Consider the following 22,315-nt stretch of genomic DNA (forward strand, 5'->3'; position numbering starts at 1 on the left):
CCGGACAGGAAAAATTAAATTATTTGACATGCTGCAGGTTTTAAAATCCGCAACGCAGGTCAAAATCCACATGGAAAAAATTTGCATGGTGTACGTGAGAATTTCAAATTCTCATAGGATACAATGTGCGTGACCTACGGTGCGGTGCAAATCTGCGCGCAATCCTGATTGTGTGCATTTAGCCGAAGGGTTTGGGTATGTCCTAGGAAAAACCGGATGTGTATCCGCCGCGGAATACAGACCATCCTCGGATTTCTTCCATGAATTTGTAATTTGTGCATATAACGTCAATGCTGGAACACACCAATTAAAAGGATTCTCAGGACAGATCCCATAACCAGCGTCATCCATTGTAAGGACGATGTTACATCTCAGGTACATGTACAGGATACATTGTATCCCCTATGGCCAGTCATCGGCTTTCCTGGTGCACAGTCTAAAGGGTGAATTTCAGCAACAAATATGTGAAATCGTGGATGTAATGAGTGATCAGGAAGAACGTGGCTTGTATGGTGGGGCCCGGCCGGGGGCCACAGAGCAATCGTCCCTCTATAATCCTGCAGTGAATGTCTCCATGTGATTACAGCTCTGGAGGTGAGAGAGTCCTTTACTCCTGCGGAGAATTCCCAACGTCGGCTCTTCCCGGGGAATATGAAGACAATTGCCGGCACAGGAGGGGTTAACTAAATTCCACCTCAGAAACAACTTCTGTCTTTATAGAGAAAACAAATATGTCGCTCCAGAAAGAAAATGAGACGTTTATTGCAAAAAAGAAAAAGAAAAAAACACCGTCCATCAGAATAAAACCGCTGCGTCATGGAAAAACTTCAGGCCGGAGATGTGTAAACGCTGCATTTTCTATATTACACTGTCAGTCTTCATTCACTGCCTGACAGCGCTGTCAGTCACTCCCCGATCCGCCGGCAGAAGGGACTGGGTACCGGTCCCGACAATAATACTGCTGGCCGAGCATTATCTGCTGAAAATACCGCAGCAATCCTCTGACACCTAGACAAGGGCGGAGGACGACGCGATGCTCTGCAGCCACCCCCCCCCCCCCCCCTCAACACACAAAACAAGACCTTAAAGGGTTTATCCAGTAATCTATAATAATGGCCTTAAGATATGGGGACTCTGCTCCTTCCACTATGCAACTCTCAGCCTGTGACCTCCACATGATCAGCACACTCCTCTCCTGAAATCCTCTGTGCTGCTGGTGATCCTGCTCCTTCCACTATGTAACTTTCAGCCTGTGACCTCCACATGATCAGCACACTCCTCTCCTGAAATCCTCTGTGCTGCTGGGGACCCTGCTCCTTCCACTATGCAACTCTCACCATGTCACCTCCACAAGATCAGCACACTCCTCTCCTGAAATCCTCTGTGCTGCTGAGGACCCTGCTCCTTCCACTATGTAACTCTCAGCCTGTGACCTCCACAAGATCAGCACACTCCTCTCCTGAAATCCTCTGTGCTGCTGGGAGGACCCTGCTCCTTCCACTATGCAACTCTCACCATGTCACCTCTACAAGATCAGCACACTCCTCTCCTGAAATCCTCTGTGCTGCTGAGGACCCTGCTCCTTCCACTATGTAACTCTCAGCCTGTGACCTCCACAAGATCAGAACACTCCTCTCCTGAAATCCTCTGTGCTGCTGGGACCCTGCTCCTTCCACTATGTAACTCTCGGTCTGTGAGCTCCCACTCGTCTTCAGTGACATTACGTTGCCATCAAGTTGTCACTCGTCCTCGGTTTTGATCTTCGCCGCTGTTTACCGAACGTCTTCTGCTGCAGAAGAAGAAACAGATGATTGAGCAGAACGCGTCTCCTGGTCGTTGTTGTTCGTGAGACCAATGGCAAATGAAAGGCGTCCAAAATCAATTTCCAGGAGATGATGAATTTGCCTTTGTTGGTGTCGCACATCTACATTTTCTCGCCCCTCGGTCACATAGCGTTGGCCGGCCTCCCGCCCTGTCGTCCGCACTTATCTACGGCCTCGCCATAAAGCGTAATTGTGCTTCTATTAACTTACCTCCGCGCTTAGTGCAGTCACCTCTCCTCTGCGGCGCGTCCTCCTTATACAGTCAGGTCCATAAATATTGGGACATGGACACAATTCTAACATTTTTGGCTCTATACACCACCACAATGGATTAGAAATGAAACGGACAAGATGTGCTTTACCTGCAGACTGTCAGCTGTAATCTGAGGTATCTACATCCAAATCAGGTGAACGGTGCAGGAATTACAGCAGTTTCCATATGTGCCTCCCACTTGTTAAGGGACCAAAAGTAATGGGACAATTGTCTTCTCAGCTGCTCCACGGCCGGGTGTGTGTTATTCCCTCATTATCCCAATTACAATGAGCAGATAAAAGGTCAGAGGTCATTTCCAGTCTGCTATCTGCATTTGGAATCTGTTGCTGTCAACTCTCAAGATGAGATCCAAAGAGCTGTCACTATCAGTGAAGCCATCATTAGGCTGAAAAACACCACAAACCCATCAGAGAGATAGCAAAAACATTAGGCGCGGCCAAAACAACTGTTTGGAACATTCTTAAAAAGAAGGAACGCACCGGTGAGCTTAGCAACACCAAAAGACCCGGAAGACCACGGAAAACAACTGTGGTGGATGAACGAAGAATTCTTTCCCTGGTGAAGGAAACATCCTTCACAACAGTTGGCCGGATCAAGAACACTCTCCAGGAGGTAGGTGTATGTGTGTCAGAGTCAGCAATCAGGAGAAGACTTCACCAGAGTGAATACAGAGGGTTCACCACAAGATGGAAACCATTGGTGAGCCTCAAAAACAGGAAGGTCAGATTAGAGTTTGCCAAACGACATCTAAAAAAGCCTTCACAGTTCTGGAACAACATCCTATGGACAGATGAGACCAAGATCAACTTGTACCAGAGTGATGGGAAGAGAAGAGTATGGAGAAGGAAAGGAGCTGCTCATGATCCTAAGCATACCACCTCATCAGTGAAGCATGGTGGTGGTAGTGTCATGGCGTGGGCATGTATGGCTGCCAATGGAACTGCTTCTCTTGTATTTATTGATGATATGACTGCTGACAGAAGCAGCAGGATGAATTCTGAAGTGTTTCGGGCAATATTATCTGCTCATATTCAGCCAAATGCTTCAGAACTCATTGGACGGCGCTTCACAGTGCAGATGGACAATGACCCAAAGCATACTGCAAAAGCAACCAAAGAGATTATAAGGGAAAGAAGTGGAATGTTATACAATGGCCGAGTCAATCACCGGACCTGAATCCGATTGAGCATTTCACTTGCTGAAGACAAAACTGAAGGGAAAATGCCCCAAGAACAAGCAGGAGCTGAAGACAGTTGCAGTAGAGGCCTGGCAGAGCATCACCAGGGATGAGACCAGCGTCTGGGGATGTCTCTGCGTTCCAGACTTCAGGCTGTAATTGACTGCAAAGGGTTTGCAACCAAGTATTAAAAAGTGAAAGTTTGATTTATGATTATTCTGTCCCATTACTTTTGGTCCCTTAACAAGTGGGAGGCACATATGCAAACTGCTGTAATTCCTGCACCGTTCACCTGATTTGGATGTAAATCCCCTCAGATTACAGCTGACAGTCTGCAGGTAAAGCACATCTTGTCCGTTTCATTTCAGATCCATTGTGGTGGTGTATAGAGCCAAAAATGTTAGAATTGTGTCCATGTCCCAATATTTATGGACCTGACTGTATACAAGCGATGATGCGTATTCCTGAGACGTGTTTCTTGGCAGAAAGTCGCCTGAATTATGGGGGTGAGGCACAAATCCTGGGGTTCTGGGAGTCAAACTGGTAAAAGAGTCTCCAGGGTGAATTTGTCACGTCCTACAGAAAATGGACGCGTCGCGGGCCATTGCCCCCATGTATGGGTAGACTGAGGTGAGGAGCCCACATCACGCCCCCATCTCGGGAGGACTGATGACATCACACGAACAGGAGCTCACTACTGGTTTTCTTTGTAGGATCAGCTCTAATCTAAGAGACGCTCAAAGATTTGCACTGCAAAAAAAAAAAAAGTCCACCATCTTGGCCAAGAAGCCCATGTGCATCCGTGAGTAGAGGGCGCACCAGGGGGTCCTTTGTGGACTCCAAATATTACATCCCTAATATAACAGGACCCAAAGACCCAGCAGAGGAGAAGCCCATTTGGAGGTGACTTTGGAGCCAATCATCTGATAGACCCACCTGATGACTCTGGACAAGGTCCAAGGACCCCCAGCCCAATGCTGAGCAGCAGTGAGAATGTGTGGACCGGACACCCCTTTATATAACGATAGACCTCCTGGAAGGAAGCCTATGGCCATCAGCATCAACCACTGTGCTGCTCCACACAGGTACGAAGATTCCTACTCAAACTGAGCTGTAGTTTGAAATTCTCGCAATTCACTTGGGATAAAAGTCAACATTCATGTGAATAAAACCACAAAACGTGGCAATTTGGGATGAAAGGAGACATGGTGCCCCAGAGGACGCCCACCCAGGAAAAAAGATGTGTATGAGAGTTACTCTCAGCCCCCACCAGAGAACAGCATGGTGACCATCAGATACTGATGAAGCCCTCTCATCTCTCCCAGCGGGAAGTCCCAGGACACTTTCAAGCAAGATGTAACCAAACCTCTCTGCGGCCTTCTTAATGCCTCCTGTACTTATGCTGGTGAGCTCCTGACAATCCCAAAGAAAGTCATCGCCCCGATACCTAGTGCTAATTAGTGTCCTCTCACATACGTACACACAAGGGAGCAGGTGCAGAGGTTTTCTAGTCTACAAAAAGTCAAGCAAGTTGATAGAAGCTCTGTGTCCATACTGTGATGATGCAGTTCTCCTCCATCTCTCTCAGCAGGAAGTCTCAGCACCTCTGAAGCCGGGTGTAACAGAATATGTCTTGGGCTCCCTCGGGGGTGGGGCTTATATTATCTTGGTGAGCATCTACCAATCCAAAAAAGGTGCCATCACTAGGAGGAGGTGCAAACGTTTTCCAGAATCTAATGTAGAAGATGTGAAGTGAGACGACAGGATGACTAGACAGCTCTGTGTCCCTGGTGTGAGACTGCAGGTCTCTCTCTCATCTCCCTCAGTGGGAAGTCACAGCACTCTCTCAAGCTGAATCTAATCAATCCCTTTATCCCTCTCTCAATGCCTTCTGTCCTCCAAAAGTAAAAAGCCCTGAGAGCCGGGGCTTATTTTATCTTGGTTAACACCTTATATCCCAGTTTACTGATCCTCCACTGGTTTTGTTCATGCGGATTTCAGCCTCACAAGCGAACAGAATGATTAAAAAGCTGCAGCCATATTGTGACAATGCAGGTCTCTCTTTCATCTCCCACAGCGGGAAGTCTCAGCACACTCTCAAGCTTAGATCACTATGTGCTGAGCCTCCTGTACTACCAAAAGTCTCATAGAGTGGGGCTTATTCCACCCGATAATCCAAATGAAGGTAAGTGCCCCTCTGCTAAACACTAATCACTTTCCTCTCACACACAAGTACAAGTTTCGAACCGTTGCGGAGGAGGAGGAGATGCAGAAGTTTTCCCGATTCCGCTCTAACAGATGTCAAGCGAGTTGGCGGAACGGTTAAAAAAGCTCGGTGTCACGGAAACCGAACTTCAAACGCCGTCACGCCACCGCTTTCCTCACATCAATGAGCGGGAGCGTTTAAGAACTGGCTGCGAGATGTAAGTGGCGCTCTCACGCCCCATATGCACCGTTCTCTCTCCATAAATTGAATGTCGTCTTTATGAGCAACAAAAAGGCGCCGCGTCCTTTCTGATGATTTTTTAGGATAATTGTTTCTGCCACAAACATCGTTATTTATCGGTTTTGAAAACAAGCCAACTGCTCGCGGTTCAAATGCGCGCAAATCTTGGCACGCGACAGAGAAAATGTTAATCTCAATTTTTTATTTTTCAGAAGTAAAATGTTTTGCATCTTTTTTTTTTTTGTCAAGTTCTTATCTCAAAGCCGGGCAGCGCGTCGCGCTCCTATCGGAGATCAGCGCCCGCTACTTTATAATCACTTCTCCTCGGCTCATTTAGGAACTTTTATAAAGAGACGCAGATCGCCACCAGATGCAGCTACCTCGCTGAGAGTGGCCCCCGGGGACCTGGGACAAAGGGGGGGGGGAAGGGCTGTGAGCTGCAGCAAAACACAAGGTTACCTTGTACCAGGCCGTACCTGGCGCCCAATCTCTAGCAGGCGCCCGATTCGTTATAAAAAAAAGGTTTATTGCAAAGCAGAAATATCGCTGCGATTAAACTCCGGGATCGAACTTTCACAATGATCGTAAAAACGAAGCGCTCATCCATATTTCTCCATTATCGCTCATATTTCCCTCAATTTAAATTTCAAAAATCACAAGTTTGCGCAATTTTGTTTTACATTTTTATTGTGACAACCACTTTCTCAAGAGGTTGTCACGGCCCCGCCCCTTTTCCAGCATGACTGAAGACGGAACTTGCGGTTATTTTCCTTTACCGTATGTCTCCAGGGCAGAAGCCAATGACAAGGCGCTCTCCCGCCATAACAGCGTTCTGTTAGAACCCCTAGTTTTATAAATGGAAAGGTCCTTAAAGGGATTGTCCATGATATTCCGAAATCTGACAGAAAACAGGGGATTGCGATAAAATAGCAGAATAAGTATAATCCCGCGCCGCTCCTGCGCCATCGGCTTGGAGATCTCTGTAGGGCAGTGATGACGCTGTGACAACCTGCACGTGACAGCTGCAGCCAATTAGCCAAGACCTGGAAGCACAGCTCACAATGGCACATATGTCTGCAGAGTTATATAGAATAACTTTTGTGTTCCCCATGCTGTGTCAGTGTCAGTCTTTACTACAACTTTTGCATTTTATTCCTGAATCATGTGTCAGTCTCCATCATGTGTCTCCTCTAAGGTCTGCACTGAGATCTGACGATATTCAGCAAGAAACGAGACCTCGATGTCCACAACGGATCCGCAACAATGTATCACGTGACCAGATGAACATGAAGGGGGGATTAATCAATCCCAGATCTGCAGGCGCTTGTCTGGGGAGGAGCAAATTTTGGGCTGCTGTCAACAATACTGCAGAATGTACAGGACGTGTGTGAAATGCCCAGAATCAGCGCCTGGACGCCGGAGATGACAGAAAGGTCAGAGGCATACACAACCCCGCTGGATTTCATTGGAAACCGTCAGCATGCTCGTACTCCTATAGTAGAAAGGAGGCCGTTAGTTATAGCTACATCCGATGGCTGTGCAGTCTCTGCTATAAAGATGACAGAATGCAGATTATCAGGGAATGCTGGGAGATTTCAGCTCTGAAGCTGTAGAATTGTGATTGCAGCTCTGAAGTATAACACAGGCTGCGACTCGGATCCATTGGGGAAACTGCACTGACTCCTCGCGCTACAGAAAAAAGAAATTCATTGTTTTAAATGTAAGGATATTAACCGTATATTATCTCCCTATCCAGAGCGGGGGTGGGGGGGGGGGGGCTATAACGGACACTGCACGCCAGATCGTTAGGTCTGCGTTTCTCTGTGTTAGTTTTGCATTGTGCTCCGGACTATTTTTTTTCCCCCGTTTCTCCGCTATTTTCTCCATCTAGAGACAGTCACGGCGAAGATATCCTGCAAATTCATGTAAATTGAGGTCCCCGGGGGGATCGCCGGACCCCCGCCGCCTCACCTGCCGCACCTGCTTCCTGATTATTTCCCCTTGAATAACCTAATACTTCTTGGCAATGGCAGATTAAGAGGAGACGGAGACTCTCGGAGCATCAAACGCAGATAATGTGTTCGTTTATCACAGTATGAAACAGAGGCCGCAAGATCCAGCCAGACGCCGCTGCACCTGGAGGCCACAGGAACCTCGCGCCTCCCCAGAAATATCATCCAAGTAAAAAGAGGAAAATATATATATCTTGTATCAGACATGATGTGCAGGCAGGTTGTCAGCAGTAATAGATGTCTGATCACATGTCATTATATCAGTGATGTCATCAGCAGGGGGCGGGGCTGTGACTACCTCTCAGACAGGATATACAGGCAGGTTGTCAGCAGTAATAGATGTTCCTGTAGTATAAGGTGTGGATCTCATGTCTGATCACATGTCATTATATCAGTGATGTCATCAGCAGGGGGCGGGGCTGTGACTACCTCTCAGACAGGATATACAGGCAGGTTGTCAGCAGTAATAGATGTTCCTGTAGTATAAGGTGTGTGATCTCATGTCTGATCACATGTCATTATATCAGTGATGTCATCAGCAGGGGGGCGGGGCTGTGACTACCTCTCAGACAGGATATACAGGCAGGTTGTCAGCAGTAATAGATGTTCCTGTAGTATAAGGTGTGTGATCTCATGTCTGATCACATGTCAGTATATCAGTGATGTCATCAGCAGGGGGCGGGGCTGTGACTACCTCTCAGACAGGATATACAGGCAGGTTGTCAGCAGTAATAGATGTTCCTGTAGTATAAGGTGTGTGATCTCATGTCTGATCACATGTCATTATATCAGTGATGTCATCAGCAGGGGGCGGGGCTGTGACTACCTCTCAGACAGGATATACAGGCAGGTTGTCAGCAGTAATAGATGTTCCTGTAGTATAGGTGTGGATCTCATGTCTGATCACATGTCATTATATCAGTGATGTCATCAGCAGGGGGCGGGGCTGTGACAACCTCTCAGACAGGATATACAGGCAGGTTGTCAGCAGTAATAGATGTTCCTGTAGTATAAGGTGTGAGGATCTCATGTCTGATCACATGTCATTATATCAGTGATGTTATCAGCAGGGGGGCGGGGCTGTGACTACCTCTCAGACAGGATACACAGGCAGGTTGTCAGCAGTAATAGATGTTCCTGTAGTATAAGGTGTGTGATCTCATGTCTGATCACATGTCATTATATCAGTGATGTCACCAGCAGGGGGCGGGGCTGTGACAACCTCTCAGACAGGATATACAGGCAGGTTGTCAGCAGTAATAGATGTTCCTGTAGTATAAGGTGTGTGATCTCATGTCTGATCACATGTCATTATATCAGTGATGTCACCAGCAGGGGGCGGGGCTGTGACAACCTCTCAGACAGGATATACAGGCAGGTTGTCAGCAGTAATAGATGTTCCTGTAGTATAAGGTGTGTGATCTCCTGTCTGATCACATGTCATTATATCAGTGATGTCATCAGCAGGGGGCGGGGCTGTGACAACCTCTCAGACAGGATATACAGGCAGGTTGTCAGCAGTAATAGATGTTCCTGTAGTATAAGGTGTCTGATCTCATGTCTGATCACATGTCATTATATCAGTGATGTCATCAGCAGGGGGCGGGGCTGTGACTACCTCTCAGACATGATATACAGGCAGGTTGTCAGCAGTAATAGATGTTCCTGTAGTATAAGGGGTGTGATCTCATGTCTGATCACATGTCATTATATCAGTGATGTCATCAGCAGGGGGCGGGGCTGTGACAACCTCTCAGACAGGATATACAGGTAGGTTGTCAGCAGTAATAGATGTTCCTGTAGTATAAGGTGTGAGGATCTCATGTCTGATCACATGTCATTATATCAGTGATGTCATCAGCAGGGGGCAGGGCTGTGACTACCTCTCAGACAGGATATACAGGCAGGTTGTCAGCAGTAATAGATGTTCCTGTAGTATAAGGTGTGGATCTCATGTCTGATCACATGTCATTATATCAGTGATGTCATCAGCAGGGGGCGGGGCTGTGACTACCTCTCAGACAGGATATACAGGCAGGTTGTCAGCAGTAATAGATGTTCCTGTAGTATAAGGTGTGGATCTCATGTCTGATCACATGTCATTATATCAGTGATGTCATCAGCAGGGGGCGGGGCTGTGACTACCTCTCAGACAGGATATACAGGCAGGTTGTCAGCAGTAATAGATGTTCCTGTAGTATAAGGTGTGTGATCTCCTGTCTGATCACATGTCATTATATCAGTGATGTCATCAGCAGGGGGCGGGGCTGTGACTACCCCTCAGACAGTATATACAGGCAGGTTGTCAGCAGTAATAGATGTTCCTGTAGTATAAGGGGTGTGATCTCATGTCTGATCACATGTCAGTATATCAGTGATGTCATCAGCAGGGGGCGGGGCTGTGACTACCTCTCAGACAGGATATACAGGCAGGTTGTCAGCAGTAATAGATGTTCCTGTAGTATAAGGTGTGTGATCTCATGTCTGATCACATGTCATTATATCAGTGATGTCATCAGCAGGGGGCGGGGCTGTGACTACCCCTCAGACAGTATATACAGGCAGGTTGTCAGCAGTAATAGATGTTCCTGTAGTATAAGGTGTGTGATCTCATGTCTGATCACATGTCATTATATCAGTGATGTCATCAGCAGGGGGCGGGGCTGTGACAACCTCTCAGACAGGATATACAGGCAGGTTGTCAGCAGTAATAGATGTTCCTGTAGTATAAGGTGTGTGATCTCATGTCTGATCACATGTCATTATATCAGTGATGTCATCAGCAGGGGGCGGGGCTGTGACTACCCCTCAGACAGGATATACAGGCAGGTTGTCAGCAGTGATGCTCCTCGTTGTATCTGATCTCTTACTCATCAATACAAAGTCACCAAAATCAAATTCACCTGTTGTCACTGACCCCCCCCCCCTCCCCCCAGGATCTGCTGACCCCCGGTCGTGTTCACGTCCTCGGCTCTCGATGCTTTCAATGAACGTCTTCCATTTGTCGGGGCAGCGGCGGCGATTTACAATGTGGCGAGCGATAAATCATTTCTGGAATCGTGATGATATCAGTGGAAGCAGATGTGAGGACATATGTTCCCCCGCACGCTGACTTGTCACATGTAATAAATGGCGATCCTCTCGCTTTATATTCCTTTTATTTTTCAAGTTTAACAAAAAAAAAATATATTTATTTCAGCGATTGTATAATTTATGGACGCCCGTGATTCAGAGGCTGTGATAATGATTTAGGTTTTGGCGGTGCGCGGTCCATGTGCTACATCAAAAGAGCCCCATTCCTGCGCAGCCTCAGCATCATCAGAAGAAGTCTTATACTCCAGTCACATCCAAAGCTGTGTTCGCCGATACATGGTACCACCCGCTCAGATACATTATAATTCTCCCTCACCATGTATCACAGCAGGGCGCCTGACAATGACCGCTCCAGCCCTGGTCACCCGCCGGCTCAAACGTGGACCACCCTTTTAAAAATCTAAAGCCGTCTTCCATATACCTTTTTGCATTTTTACACGTGTAGTGAACTCCCCGCCCTCTCGTCGCAGTTCTCCGCTGATGAAGTCATCATCATAATACATTTCCAGTAGGTGCCGTCTACAACGACGTCACAGCTTCCATGACATGTTCTGAACATGGCGGCCGCGCTCATCTTGGAAACGGCGCTCGGAAATATTTTTTCTCAGGAGACTGAAACGAACAATGTGAGCATCGGGCGGAATATGATCAGTCCCCAGGATTGACACGAGAAGAGCACGGAGTGTCCCCTGCGCAGAGAGTGCGAGAGAGAGAATGGCGCGTCCCCCGCGCAGAGAGTGCGAGAGAGAGAATGGCGCGTCCCCCGCGCAGAGAGTGCGAGAGAGAGAATGGCGCGTCCCCCGCGCAGAGAGTGCGGAGCGTCCCCCGCGCAGAGAGTGCGGAGCGTCCCCCGCGCAGAGAGTGCGGAGCGTCCCACGCGCAGAGAGTGCGGAGCGTCCCACGCGCAGAGAGTGCGGAGCGTCCCCGCGCAGAGAGTGGAGAGCGTCCACTAGACGGAGAGAATGGTGCGTCCCCCGCGCAGAGAGTGTGGAGCGTCCCCTGCGCAGAGAGTGCGGAGCATCCACTAGGCAGAGAGAATGGTGTGTCCCCCGCGCAGAGAGTGCAGAGCGTCCCCCGCGCAGAGAGTGCGGAGCATCCACTAGGCAGAGAGAATGGTGCGTCCCCCGCGCAGAGAGTGCAGAGCGTCCACTAGACAGAGAGAATGGTGTGTCCCCCGCGCAGAGAGTGCAGAGCGTCCACTAGACAGAGAGAATGGTGCGTCCCCCGCGCAGAGAGTGCAGAGCGTCCACTAGACAGAGAGAATGGTGCGTCCCCCGCGCAGAGAGTGCAGAGCATCCACTAGGCAGAGAGAATGGTGCGTCCCCCGCGCAGAGAGTGCAGAGCGTCCACTAGACAGAGAGAATGGTGCGTCCCCCGCGCAGTGGATGCAACGTGTCCCCCGAGCAGAGAGCGCTGTCTGCTCCATGTCTCCCGGCACAGACAACTCGGATAATGAGATTTCACCTTCTGTGCCGTTTACTTATAATAATCGAGGGTCATCCAGAACCGCGTCCAAAATGGCAGAGAAAACGTTCTTCCCCCTACTATAAAGGGGGGTTCTACACTATAGCAATGCATGGCTGCTATCACCTGTTCTCCCACGCCTGCAACTGACTACTTTAATTTACATCCTTTCTCCTACATAGGAAGAAGTTGTCAGTCATGTGACAACTAAGCTCCGCCCAGGTTTCTATATAATACTGCTGTAGAACTTACAGACCCTGCCCCCCCCCCACAGCTCTGATCATGAGAAATAACATAAAAGACACATTACTACAATGTAGCCGTTTCCCTGACGCTCCTGCACATAATTAAAAGGCTGAAAAGCTCAGCAACTTTACAATATAACTTGTTTCAGATCCTCTGCATTTTTAATACCTCTAGTTGCTGTTACTGAATGGGGATTTGATTGTTTATACTCAGAGGCTAAACACCCGTCCTGATCACAGAGCTGATGGGCTTGTTACAGTGTATCGGTGCAGACAATCTTCTGTGAGTTAACAGCAGCTCAACCCGCTCTCCTCTTCCAGATTCCAGGCTGATACATTTTTCCTGCACTGATACATTGTAACACGTATTGAATCTGTGATCTCTCAGCATGTGAATGTGCACGAAAAAGTTTTCATTTACTGAAAGCAAGCAGAGATCTTAGTGATAGTATGGAACTAAAACTTTGTTAGAAATGTCAGAACTTTCCACTTTACTGTGATTTAACATTATTTCCAAAAATCTTTCATCAGTGTAAAAAAACACAACAGAAATGTATTCATCATCTGCAGGAGCGGAGGGGATTACATCTGCAGGAGCGGAGGGGATTACATCTGCAGGAGCGGAGGGGATTACATCTGCAGGAGCGGAGGGGATTACATCTGCAGGAGCGGAGGGGATAACATCTGCAGGAGCGGAGGGGATAACATCTGCAGGAGCGGAGGGGATAACATCTGCAGGAGCGGAGGGGACAACATCTGCAGGAGCGGAGGGGACAACATCTGCAGGAGCGGAGGGGACAACATCTGCAGGAGCGGAGGGGATTACATCTGCAGGAGCGGAGGGGATTACATCTGCAGGAGCGGAGGGGATTACATCTGCAGGAGCGGAGGGGATTACATCTGCAGGAGCTGAGGGGATAACATCTTCAGGAGAGGAGGGGATAGCATCTGCAGGAGCGGAGGGGATTACATATGTAGGAGCGGAGGGGAAAACATCTGCAGGAGCGGAGGGGATTACATCTGCAGGAGCGGAGGGGATTACATCTGCAGGAGCGGAGGGGATTACATCTGCAGGAGCGGAGGGGATTACATCTGCAGGAGCGGAGGGGATTGCATCTGCAGGAGCGGAGGGGATTACATCTGCAGGAGCGGAGGGGATTACATCTGCAGGAGCGGAGGGGATTACATCTGCAGGAGCGGAGGGGACAACATCTGCAGGCGCGGAGGGGACAACATCTGCAGGCGCGGAGGGGACAACATCTGCAGGAGCGGAGGGGACTACATCTGCAGGAGCGGAGGGGATTACATCTGCAGGAGCGGAGGGGATTACATCTGCAGGAGCGGAGGGGATTACATCTGCAGGAGCGGAGGGGATTACATCTGCAGGAGCGGAGGGGATTACATCTGCAGGAGCGGAGGGGACAACATCTGCAGGCGCGGAGGGGACAACATCTGCAGGCGCGGAGGGGACAACATCTGCAGGAGCGGAGGGGACTACATCTGCAGGAGCGGAGGGGATTACATCTGCAGGAGCGGAGGGGATTACATCTGCAGGAGCGGAGGGGACAACATCTGCAGGCGCGGAGGGGACAACATCTGCAGGCGCGGAGGGGACAACATCTGCAGGAGCGGAGGGGACTACATCTGCAGGAGCGGAGGGGACTACATCTGCAGGAGCGGAGGGGATTACATCTGCAGGAGCGGAGGGGATTACATCTGCAGGAGCGGATGGGATTACATCTGCAGGAGCGGAGGGGATTACATCTGCAGGAGCGGAGGGGATTACATCTGCAGGAGCGGAGGGGATTACATCTGCAGGAGCTGAGGGGATAACATCTTCAGGAGAGGAGGGGATAGCATCTGCAGGAGCGGAGGGGATTGCATCTGCAGGAGCGGAGGGGATTACATCTGCAGGAGCGGAGGGGATAACATCTGCAGGAGCGGAGGGGATAACATCTGCAGGAGCGGAGGGGATAACATCTGCAGGAGCGGAGGGGATAACATCTGCAGGAGCGGATGGGATTACATCTGCAGGAGCGGAGGGGATTACATCTGCAGGAGCGGAGGGGATTACATCTGCAGGAGCGGAGGGGATTACATCTGCAGGAGCTGAGGGGATAACATCTTCAGGAGAGGAGGGGATAGCATCTGCAGGAGCGGAGGGGATTGCATCTGCAGGAGCGGAGGGGATTACATCTGCAGGAGCGGAGGGGATAACATCTGCAGGAGCGGAGGGGATAACATCTGCAGGAGCGGAGGGGATAACATCTGCAGGAGCGGAGGGGATAACATCTGCAGGAGCGGAGGGGATAACATCTGCAGGAGCGGAGGGGATAACATCTGCCGGAGCGGAGGGGATAACATCTGCCGGAGCGGAGGGGACAACATCTGCAGGAGCGGAGGGGATAACATCTGCAGGAGCGGAGGGGATAACATCTGCAGGAGCGGAGGGGACAACATCTGCAGGAGCGGAGGGGATTACATCTGCCGGAGCGGAGGGGATAACATCTGCAGGAGCGGAGGGGACAACATCTGCAGGAGCGGAGGGGATAACATCTGCAGGAGCGGAGGGGATAACATCTGCAGGAGCGGAGGGGAAAACATCTGCAGGAGCGGAGGGGATTACATCTGCAGGAGCGGAGGGGATTACATCTGCAGGAGCGGAGGGGATTACATCTGCAGGAGCGGAGGGGACAACATCTGCAGGAGCGGAGGGGATTACATCGGCAGGAGCGGAGGGGATTACATCGGCAGGAGCGGAGGGGATAACGGATCAGGACAGGGATTAGATGGTAACTCAATAATGGTGCCTGGGGGTCACTTACCTTTCTCCTTTGACATCTTCTTTATGCTAGGTCCAGTATCTTGGTCGGTGAAGTCTCCGTCTCTGGGTAACATGTCTGCAGGGAGAGAAGACGTTACTGAGGGGCAGCAGGGGAAGGACAAAAGACGACCAGTATTATATACCAAGGGGGGAGACCGGAGAACACGAGGGCAGAAGGATGGAGAGGGCGATCACAAGAGGGTGAGGTGGAGGCAGAAGCTACACAAAAAAGGAACAGGCAATGAGAGATGAAGAGGGCAGCAAGGAGGTGGGAGCAATTCTCAAAAGTGAGGTGCAAAAAAATGGTCATGACGAGGGGAAAAAGGAGACAGAGGGTGAGGCGGGGGTAGGGGAGGTGCAGCGAGGGTGAGGCAGGGTAAGGGAGGAGCAGTGAGGGTGAGGCAAGGTAAGGGAGGAGCAGTGAGGGTGAGGCAGGAAGGGAGGTGCAGTGAGGGTGAGGCATGTTAAGGGAGGTGGAGCGAGGGTGAGGCCGGGGTAAGGGAGGCACAGCGAGGGTGAGGCAGGGTAAGGGAGGCACAGCGAGGGTGAGGCAGGGTAAGGGAGGCACAGCGAGGGTGAGGCAGGGTAAGGGAGGAGCAGCGAGGGTGAGGCAGGGTAAGGGAGGCGCAGCGAGGGTGAGGCAGGGTAAGGGAGGCGCAGCGAGGGTGAGGCATGTTAAGGGAGGTGGAGCGAGGGTGAGGCCGGGGTAAGGGAGGCACAGCGAGGGTGAGGCAGGGTAAGGGAGGCGCAGCGAGGGTGAGGCAGGGTAAGGGAGGCACAGCGAGGGTGAGGCAGGGTAAGGGAGGCACAGCGAGGGTGAGGCAGGGTAAGGGAGGAGCAGCGAGGGTGAGGCAGGGTAAGGGAGGCGCAGCGAGGGTGAGGCAGGGTAAGGGAGGTGCAGCGAGGGTGAGGCAGGGTAAGGGAGGTGCAGCGAGGGTGAGGCAGGGTAAGGGAGGAGCAGTGAGGGTGAGGCAGGGTAAGGGAGGAGCAGTGAGGGTGAGGCAGGAAGGGAGGTGCAGTGAGGGTGAGGCATGTTAAGGGAGGTGGAGCGAGGGTGAGGCAGGGTAAGGGAGGAGCAGCGAGAGTGAGGCAGGAAGGGAGGTGCAGCGAGAGTGAGGCAGGAAGGGAGGTGCAGTGAGGGTGAGGCAGGGTAAGGGAGGCGCAGCGAGGGTGAGGCAGGGTAAGGGAGGAGCAGCGAGAGTGAGGCAGGAAGGGAGGTGCAGTGAGGGTGAGGCAGGGTAAGGGAGGCGCAGCGAGGGTGAGGCAGGGTAAGGGAGGAGCAGTGAGGGTGAGGCAGGGTAAGGGAGGAGCAGTGAGGGTGAGGCAGGAAGGGAGGTGCAGTGAGGGTGAGGCAGGAAGGGAGGTGCAGTGAGTGTGAGGCAGGGAAAGGGAGGAGCAGTGAGGGTGAGGCATGAAGGGAGGTGCAGTGAGGGTGAGGCAGGGTAAGGGAGGAGCAGTGAGGGTGAGGCATGAAGGGAGGTGCAGTGAGGGTGAGGCAGGGTAAGGGAGGAGCAGTGAGGGTGAGGCAGGAAGGGAGGTGCAGTGAGGGTGAGGCAGGGTAAGGGAGGAGCAGTGAGGGTGAGGCATGAAGGGAGGTGCAGTGAGGGTGAGGCAGGAAGGGAGGTGCAGTGAGGGTGAGGCAGGGTAAGGGAGGTGGAGCGAGGGTGAGGCAGGGTAAGGGAGGAGCAGCGAGGGTGAGGCAGGAAGGGAGGTGCAGTGAGGGTGAGGCAGGGTAAGGGAGGCACAGCGAGGGTGAGGCAGGGTAAGGGAGGAGCAGCGAGGGTGAGGCAGGGTAAGGGAGGTGCAGGGTAAGGGAGGTGCAGCGAGGGTGAGGTGGGGATAGGGGAGGCACAGCGAGGGTGAGGCGGGGGTAAGGAATATAATAAGTAGTGCAGTTACTCACTGACACGGTCAGCTATGTTGTCTAGTTGGGAGGGCGAGCTGGAGACGCTACTGCTCTGGTGTGAGGAAGCATGGCTGCCGGGCCGCTGACCGTCCTCTATGGAGGGGGCGGGGGAGGGGCTGTCCTGGATCCTTTCCTGGAGAAGCAAACAGATGGCGCTGTATATAACGGTATATAACGTGCAGGATGAGCCCCACCACCCGCAGCCCTCACCCCCAAAAACCAGACATCTCCCCCTCATCTGAGACGCCCTGAGGGAGCTGCAGTGGCGGACATGTTGACTGTCACCCAACTTTCCCAGGTACAGAAGTAACCACGACACAGCTGGATGACGGCACAGAGAGGGTTAATTCATATTTTGGGGATTTTTGTTCCCTCGGCAGGATGGAGACCACAGGGATCAGTGGCGCTGGTCACCGCTCATCCCGCCCTCCACATCACATCACTGGAAGGACGCAGCGAAACCAGTAAATTAACCCCGAGAGGTCCATCAGTGGCGAGGCATACGGTCTGTATACGGAATCCAATGTACTGACTGAGGCGCCGGCTGCCTCGCACCTCGCACCTCGCACCTCGCCTGTCTGTTAGATCCCAGGAAGCTTTGCACCAAGAGGAGTCAAATAATACGACAGCGACAAGATCCGCGAGACGCGCAGAAATACGGAGGATGTATTACAGAACAGTCATGTGGAAGAGAGAAAGTGGTCTGGGCCATGCTGGGGGTAGTAGTGTCCTGCGTATACACAATAAAATACCTGTACAGGAGCCATGCTGGGGGTTGTAGTGCCCTACATATAGCGCATAATAAAACTGCACTGGGGGCTATGCTGGAGGTTGTAGTGCTCAGCATATTGACTATATTAGAACTATACTGGGCTATGCTGGGGGTTGTAGTGCCCTGTGTATACAGTATAATAGAACTGTACTGGGGCCATGCTGGGGGTTGTAGTGCCCTACATATAGCGCATAATAGAACTGCACTGGGGGCTATGCTGGAGGTTGTAGTGCCCTGTGTATACAGTATAATAGAACTGTACTGGATCCATGCTGGGGGGTGTAGTCTCCTGCGTAAACAGTATAATAGAACTGTACTGGATCCATGCTGGGGTTGTAGTGCCCTGCATATACAGTTTATTAGAACTATACTGGGGCCATGCTGGGCGTTGTAGTGTCCTGCATATAGGGCATAATAGCGAGTCATATTTCGTGTTCAGGTCATGTTGGGGGTTGTAGTTTTCTTAGTATAGTGCAGTGATCTCCAACCTGTGGTTCTCCAGCTTTTGCAGAACTACAGTTCCCATCATTCATAACAGGCACATTTTGGGGAACACTGGTACAGTGTAAAATAGAACTGTCTTATGCTAATGTTGGGGGTTGTAGTGTTCTGTGTGCTAGTGACGGCGCCCTGTGACTTTGGCGCGCTCTTTGTAGTGACTGTATTGTATGGCTCCTCCCGGTCGTGTATTTGCAGGGGCATGAGGCCGGGGGGAGGGTCATCCTTTAATTTCTGCGCGGTCCTCCGGTCTGTGGTGAGCAGCTGCTCGGTCCTCCGGTCTGTGGTGAGCAGCTGCTCGGTCCTCCGCTCTGTGGTGAGCGGCTGCGCGGTCCTCCGGTCTTCGGTGAGCGGCGTCACGGTCCTCTGGTGAGCGGTCCTCCGGTCTTCGGTGAGCGGCTGCGCCGTCCTCCGGTCTCTGGTGAGCGGCTGCGCGGTCCTCCGGTCTTCGGTGAGCGGCTGCGCGGTCCTCTGGTCTCTGGTGAGCGGCTGCGCGGTCCTCCGGTCTCTGGTGAGCGGCTGCGCGGTCCTCCGGTCTCTGGTGAGCGGCTGCGCGGTCCTCCGGTCTCTGGTGAGCGGCTGCGCGGTCCTCCGGTCTACGGTGAGCGGCTGCGCGGTCCTCTGGTCTCTGGTGAGCGGCTGCGCGGTCCTCTGGTCTCTGGTGAGCGGCTGCGCGGTCCTCTGGTCTCTGGTGAGCGGCTGCGCGGTCCCCTGCTCTCTGGTGAGCGGCTGCGCGGTCCTCCGGTCTCTGGTGAGCGGCTGCGCGGTCCTCCGGTCTGCGGTGAGCAGCGGTGTTCTTCAGGCTTGTAATCAGCAGACATCTATTTAGCTACTAAGCCGCAATCTGCCGCGCGTCATTAGGCGACTAGTCTGGTGTCTCCGCCGAGTCACTATTTCACAGCGAGTTAATTATTTCATTACAAACGAGGCGAGAAGCGATCACGTCGCCGCCATTTGCCAAACAAAGGGTTAATCGCCTTCCAGCTAATCAACGAGCGCCGTTCTATATGGAAAAAGGACAAAAGCTCAGATTTCTGACGTTTTTGCAGCGGTTTTATTTGCCATTTCGGATTTTTTACTGCTGTGTCTCACTCCATATACTTTATACTCTGCGCCGCTGCCAGTTCTCCGCGGACGCCGCCGCCGCAGCCAATGGGATTTTTAGGGGAGATATTAGAACAATGTAACAGTTATGATTTCATAAGAAAATATTGTCACAGGTTTAATGGCGTCTCCTAAACATGGGGGGGGGGAGCACGGAGGAGCTACACCTATATGGCTGTCACTGTAGAGTCATGTCACATGCTCCAGTCACATCCAAAGCTGCACTCACTATTCTGGTGGTCTCCCCTCTCACAGGCTCCTGCTGGTTCAGCGTCTGCACAGACCTCTGGTAATTTACAGATCATATGAGGTGGAGTTTATATTATATGGGGGGTAAAGAAAGAAAAATACATCTCACCTGGTTTGTTAGGGTTTTGTCTGTCAGAAGAGCGAATAAAGATTCCAAGTGGCAGCCAGCAGAATTGTGAATGCAGCTCTAGATGTGAATGGAGGAAAAGACATTGTTGAAATAGAATTGTGAATGCAGCTCTGGAGATGACAGGGGGATGCTCTATATTGTAAAAGCAGAACAGTGAATGCTGCTCTGGGTGAGATTGGAATAGACATCACTGATAAAACAAAACGGTAAATGGAGATCTGGGTGTGATTGGAGGGTACTCCATGATGTAATAGAATGGTGCATGCAGCTCTGGGAGTGAATGTAGTAGAAAACAAGGATGGAAGACAATTGTTAATGCAGCTCTGCATGTCAATGGAGTAGAGTGCATTCATGAAACAGAATCATGAAGACAATGAAGAATATGAATGAAAGAGGCTACATGGATGAAACTGAATTGTGAATGCAGCTCTGGATGCAAATGGAGTAGACATCACTGATGAAACTGTAAATGCAGAAGAACACTGATAAAATAGTAATGTGAATGCAGCTCTGTGTGTGGCTGGAGAAAACGCCACTTTGTAACAGCAGAATTGTGAATGCAGCTCTGGTTGTGAAACTGTATTCCACTGTCTGTCTTAGGGTACTTTCACACTAGCGTTTTTGTTTTCCGCTATTAAGTTCCGTCACAGGAGCTCAATACCGGAAAAAAAAACGGATCAGTTTTATCCTAATGCGTTCTGAAAGGAGAGCGATCCGTTCAGGATGCATCAGTTCAGTCCGTCTTACGTTTTTTGGACGGAGAAAATACAGCAGCATGCCGCAGTTCTCTCTCCGGCCAAAAATCCTGAACGCTTGCCGGAATGCCGGATCCAGCATTAACTTACATTGAAGTGTATTATTGCGGGATCTGGCATTAAGTGTTACGGGCAAAACGGATCCGGCTTTTTGGTCTGTGCATGCGCAGACCTTTAAAAATGCAAAAAAAATGAACACCGGATCCGTTTTTCCAGGTGACACCGGAGAGACGGATCCGGGACTGCAAAGCATTTGCCAGACGGATCCACACCTGGATCCTTCTGACAAATGCCATCAGTTTGCGTCCGGATTGCAGGATCATTGAAGCGACGGAATCCTCTGCCGCAAGTGTGAAAGTAGCCTTAGTGCCCAGGTGAGATGCCGCACCTGCCGTCCTTTACCTGGGGGCGCACTATCCCCCCTTCATCCCTACACATATTAAAGGGGCGATACAGTCAGGGGTCTCGAGCAGAGAATTCGATTTTGGGGTGATCAAGTCGTTGAGTCTTTTGTGGGATCGCTCGTAAAGTCGCTGGATGGGGCGAGGCTTAATGAGCTCCCGGAGGAGACGGCGACATTTCCGGAAACAGGAGAGTCGGGATCGCCCCTTGATTTCTCCGTCTCGGTGCGGCAGCAATAATTGATGCTTTCCTCCGCGCTGTCAGTCTCCACAGTGAGAGACAATGCGCAATTTAAATCTGCGGAGACGCCACTCATCGCCTCGACTTAATTGCGCGGCTTCTTTATATATGAGAACCTTTCTCCGATGCCCCCAATAACTGCACCTGATCGTCCTTAGGGCCCCCCCACGATTTATACCGCTTCACAGGGCACCATTACAGTGCTCAGGAGCATCACTCATCTTTCCCAGTCTCCGGAGTAACACATTGAATACTTGATGGACGCTTTGTCAGGTGCACTACAAATAGCAAGTGCAACAAGGTCACCCAGCTTTCCCAGAGTCCTGATGGGCAGTGTCCTCGTCATGTGGAGAAACCTCATTCTAAGTTTCCAAATGACCAGCAGTGAGGGGGTTAACGCGACGCGGGCCGCCATACCCACTAAATACCCGTGTGATTGGCGGACTCTTAAGGACTAATGTTTGCACAGTGTTAATACCGCCGGCGCTCAGACTTCCCGGATCCTTGTCACTATTTTCTATCAAAACATTAATTTCCAGATGCTCAACTGAACAAGTAGCGAGATAATCGCTTCTGAGAGACGCACAAAAGGATTTCTCTGTTTTGACGGAAGAGCGAAACTATCAGCGCACATGACAGAACACCCCGAAAACACAGCAGCTGCTGAATTCTGCTCTGAAGAAAATCACATACATTACTTATCCTGTACTGATCCTGAGTTACATCCTGTATTATACTCCGGAGCTGCACTCACTATTCTGCTGGTGCAGTCACTGTGTACATACATTACTTATCCTGTACTGATCCTCAGTTACATCCTGTATTATACTCCAGAGCTGCACTCACTATTCTGCTGGTGGAGACATTATGCACATACATTACTTATCCTGTACTGATCCTG

General features: G+C 51.0%; 1 protein-coding gene across 4 annotated transcripts in view; it reads right to left on the reverse strand.

Moving 5' to 3' along the window:
• The window catches only part of DACH2 (dachshund family transcription factor 2), a 330,161-nt gene that overhangs the window by 79,594 nt on the left and 228,252 nt on the right, over window positions 1-22,315 (reverse strand). For 2 of the 4 annotated variants that reach the window (XM_040442441.1, XM_040442439.1), the window contains 3 exons: window positions 19,997-20,074; window positions 17,262-17,397; window positions 15,360-15,434 (listed from right to left, as the gene is read on the reverse strand). In XM_040442441.1, the coding sequence (XP_040298375.1) occupies window positions 15,360-15,434; window positions 17,262-17,397; window positions 19,997-20,074 (289 nt within the window). The remainder of the gene's footprint in view (window positions 1-15,359; window positions 15,435-17,261; window positions 17,398-19,996; window positions 20,075-22,315) is intronic. The other 2 variants (XM_040442443.1, XM_040442440.1) reach the window with 1 other exon arrangement.

This window comes from Bufo bufo, chromosome 8 (genome assembly GCF_905171765.1).
Source record: "Bufo bufo chromosome 8, aBufBuf1.1, whole genome shotgun sequence".
In the NCBI taxonomy this organism is placed as follows: domain Eukaryota; kingdom Metazoa; phylum Chordata; class Amphibia; order Anura; family Bufonidae; genus Bufo; species Bufo bufo.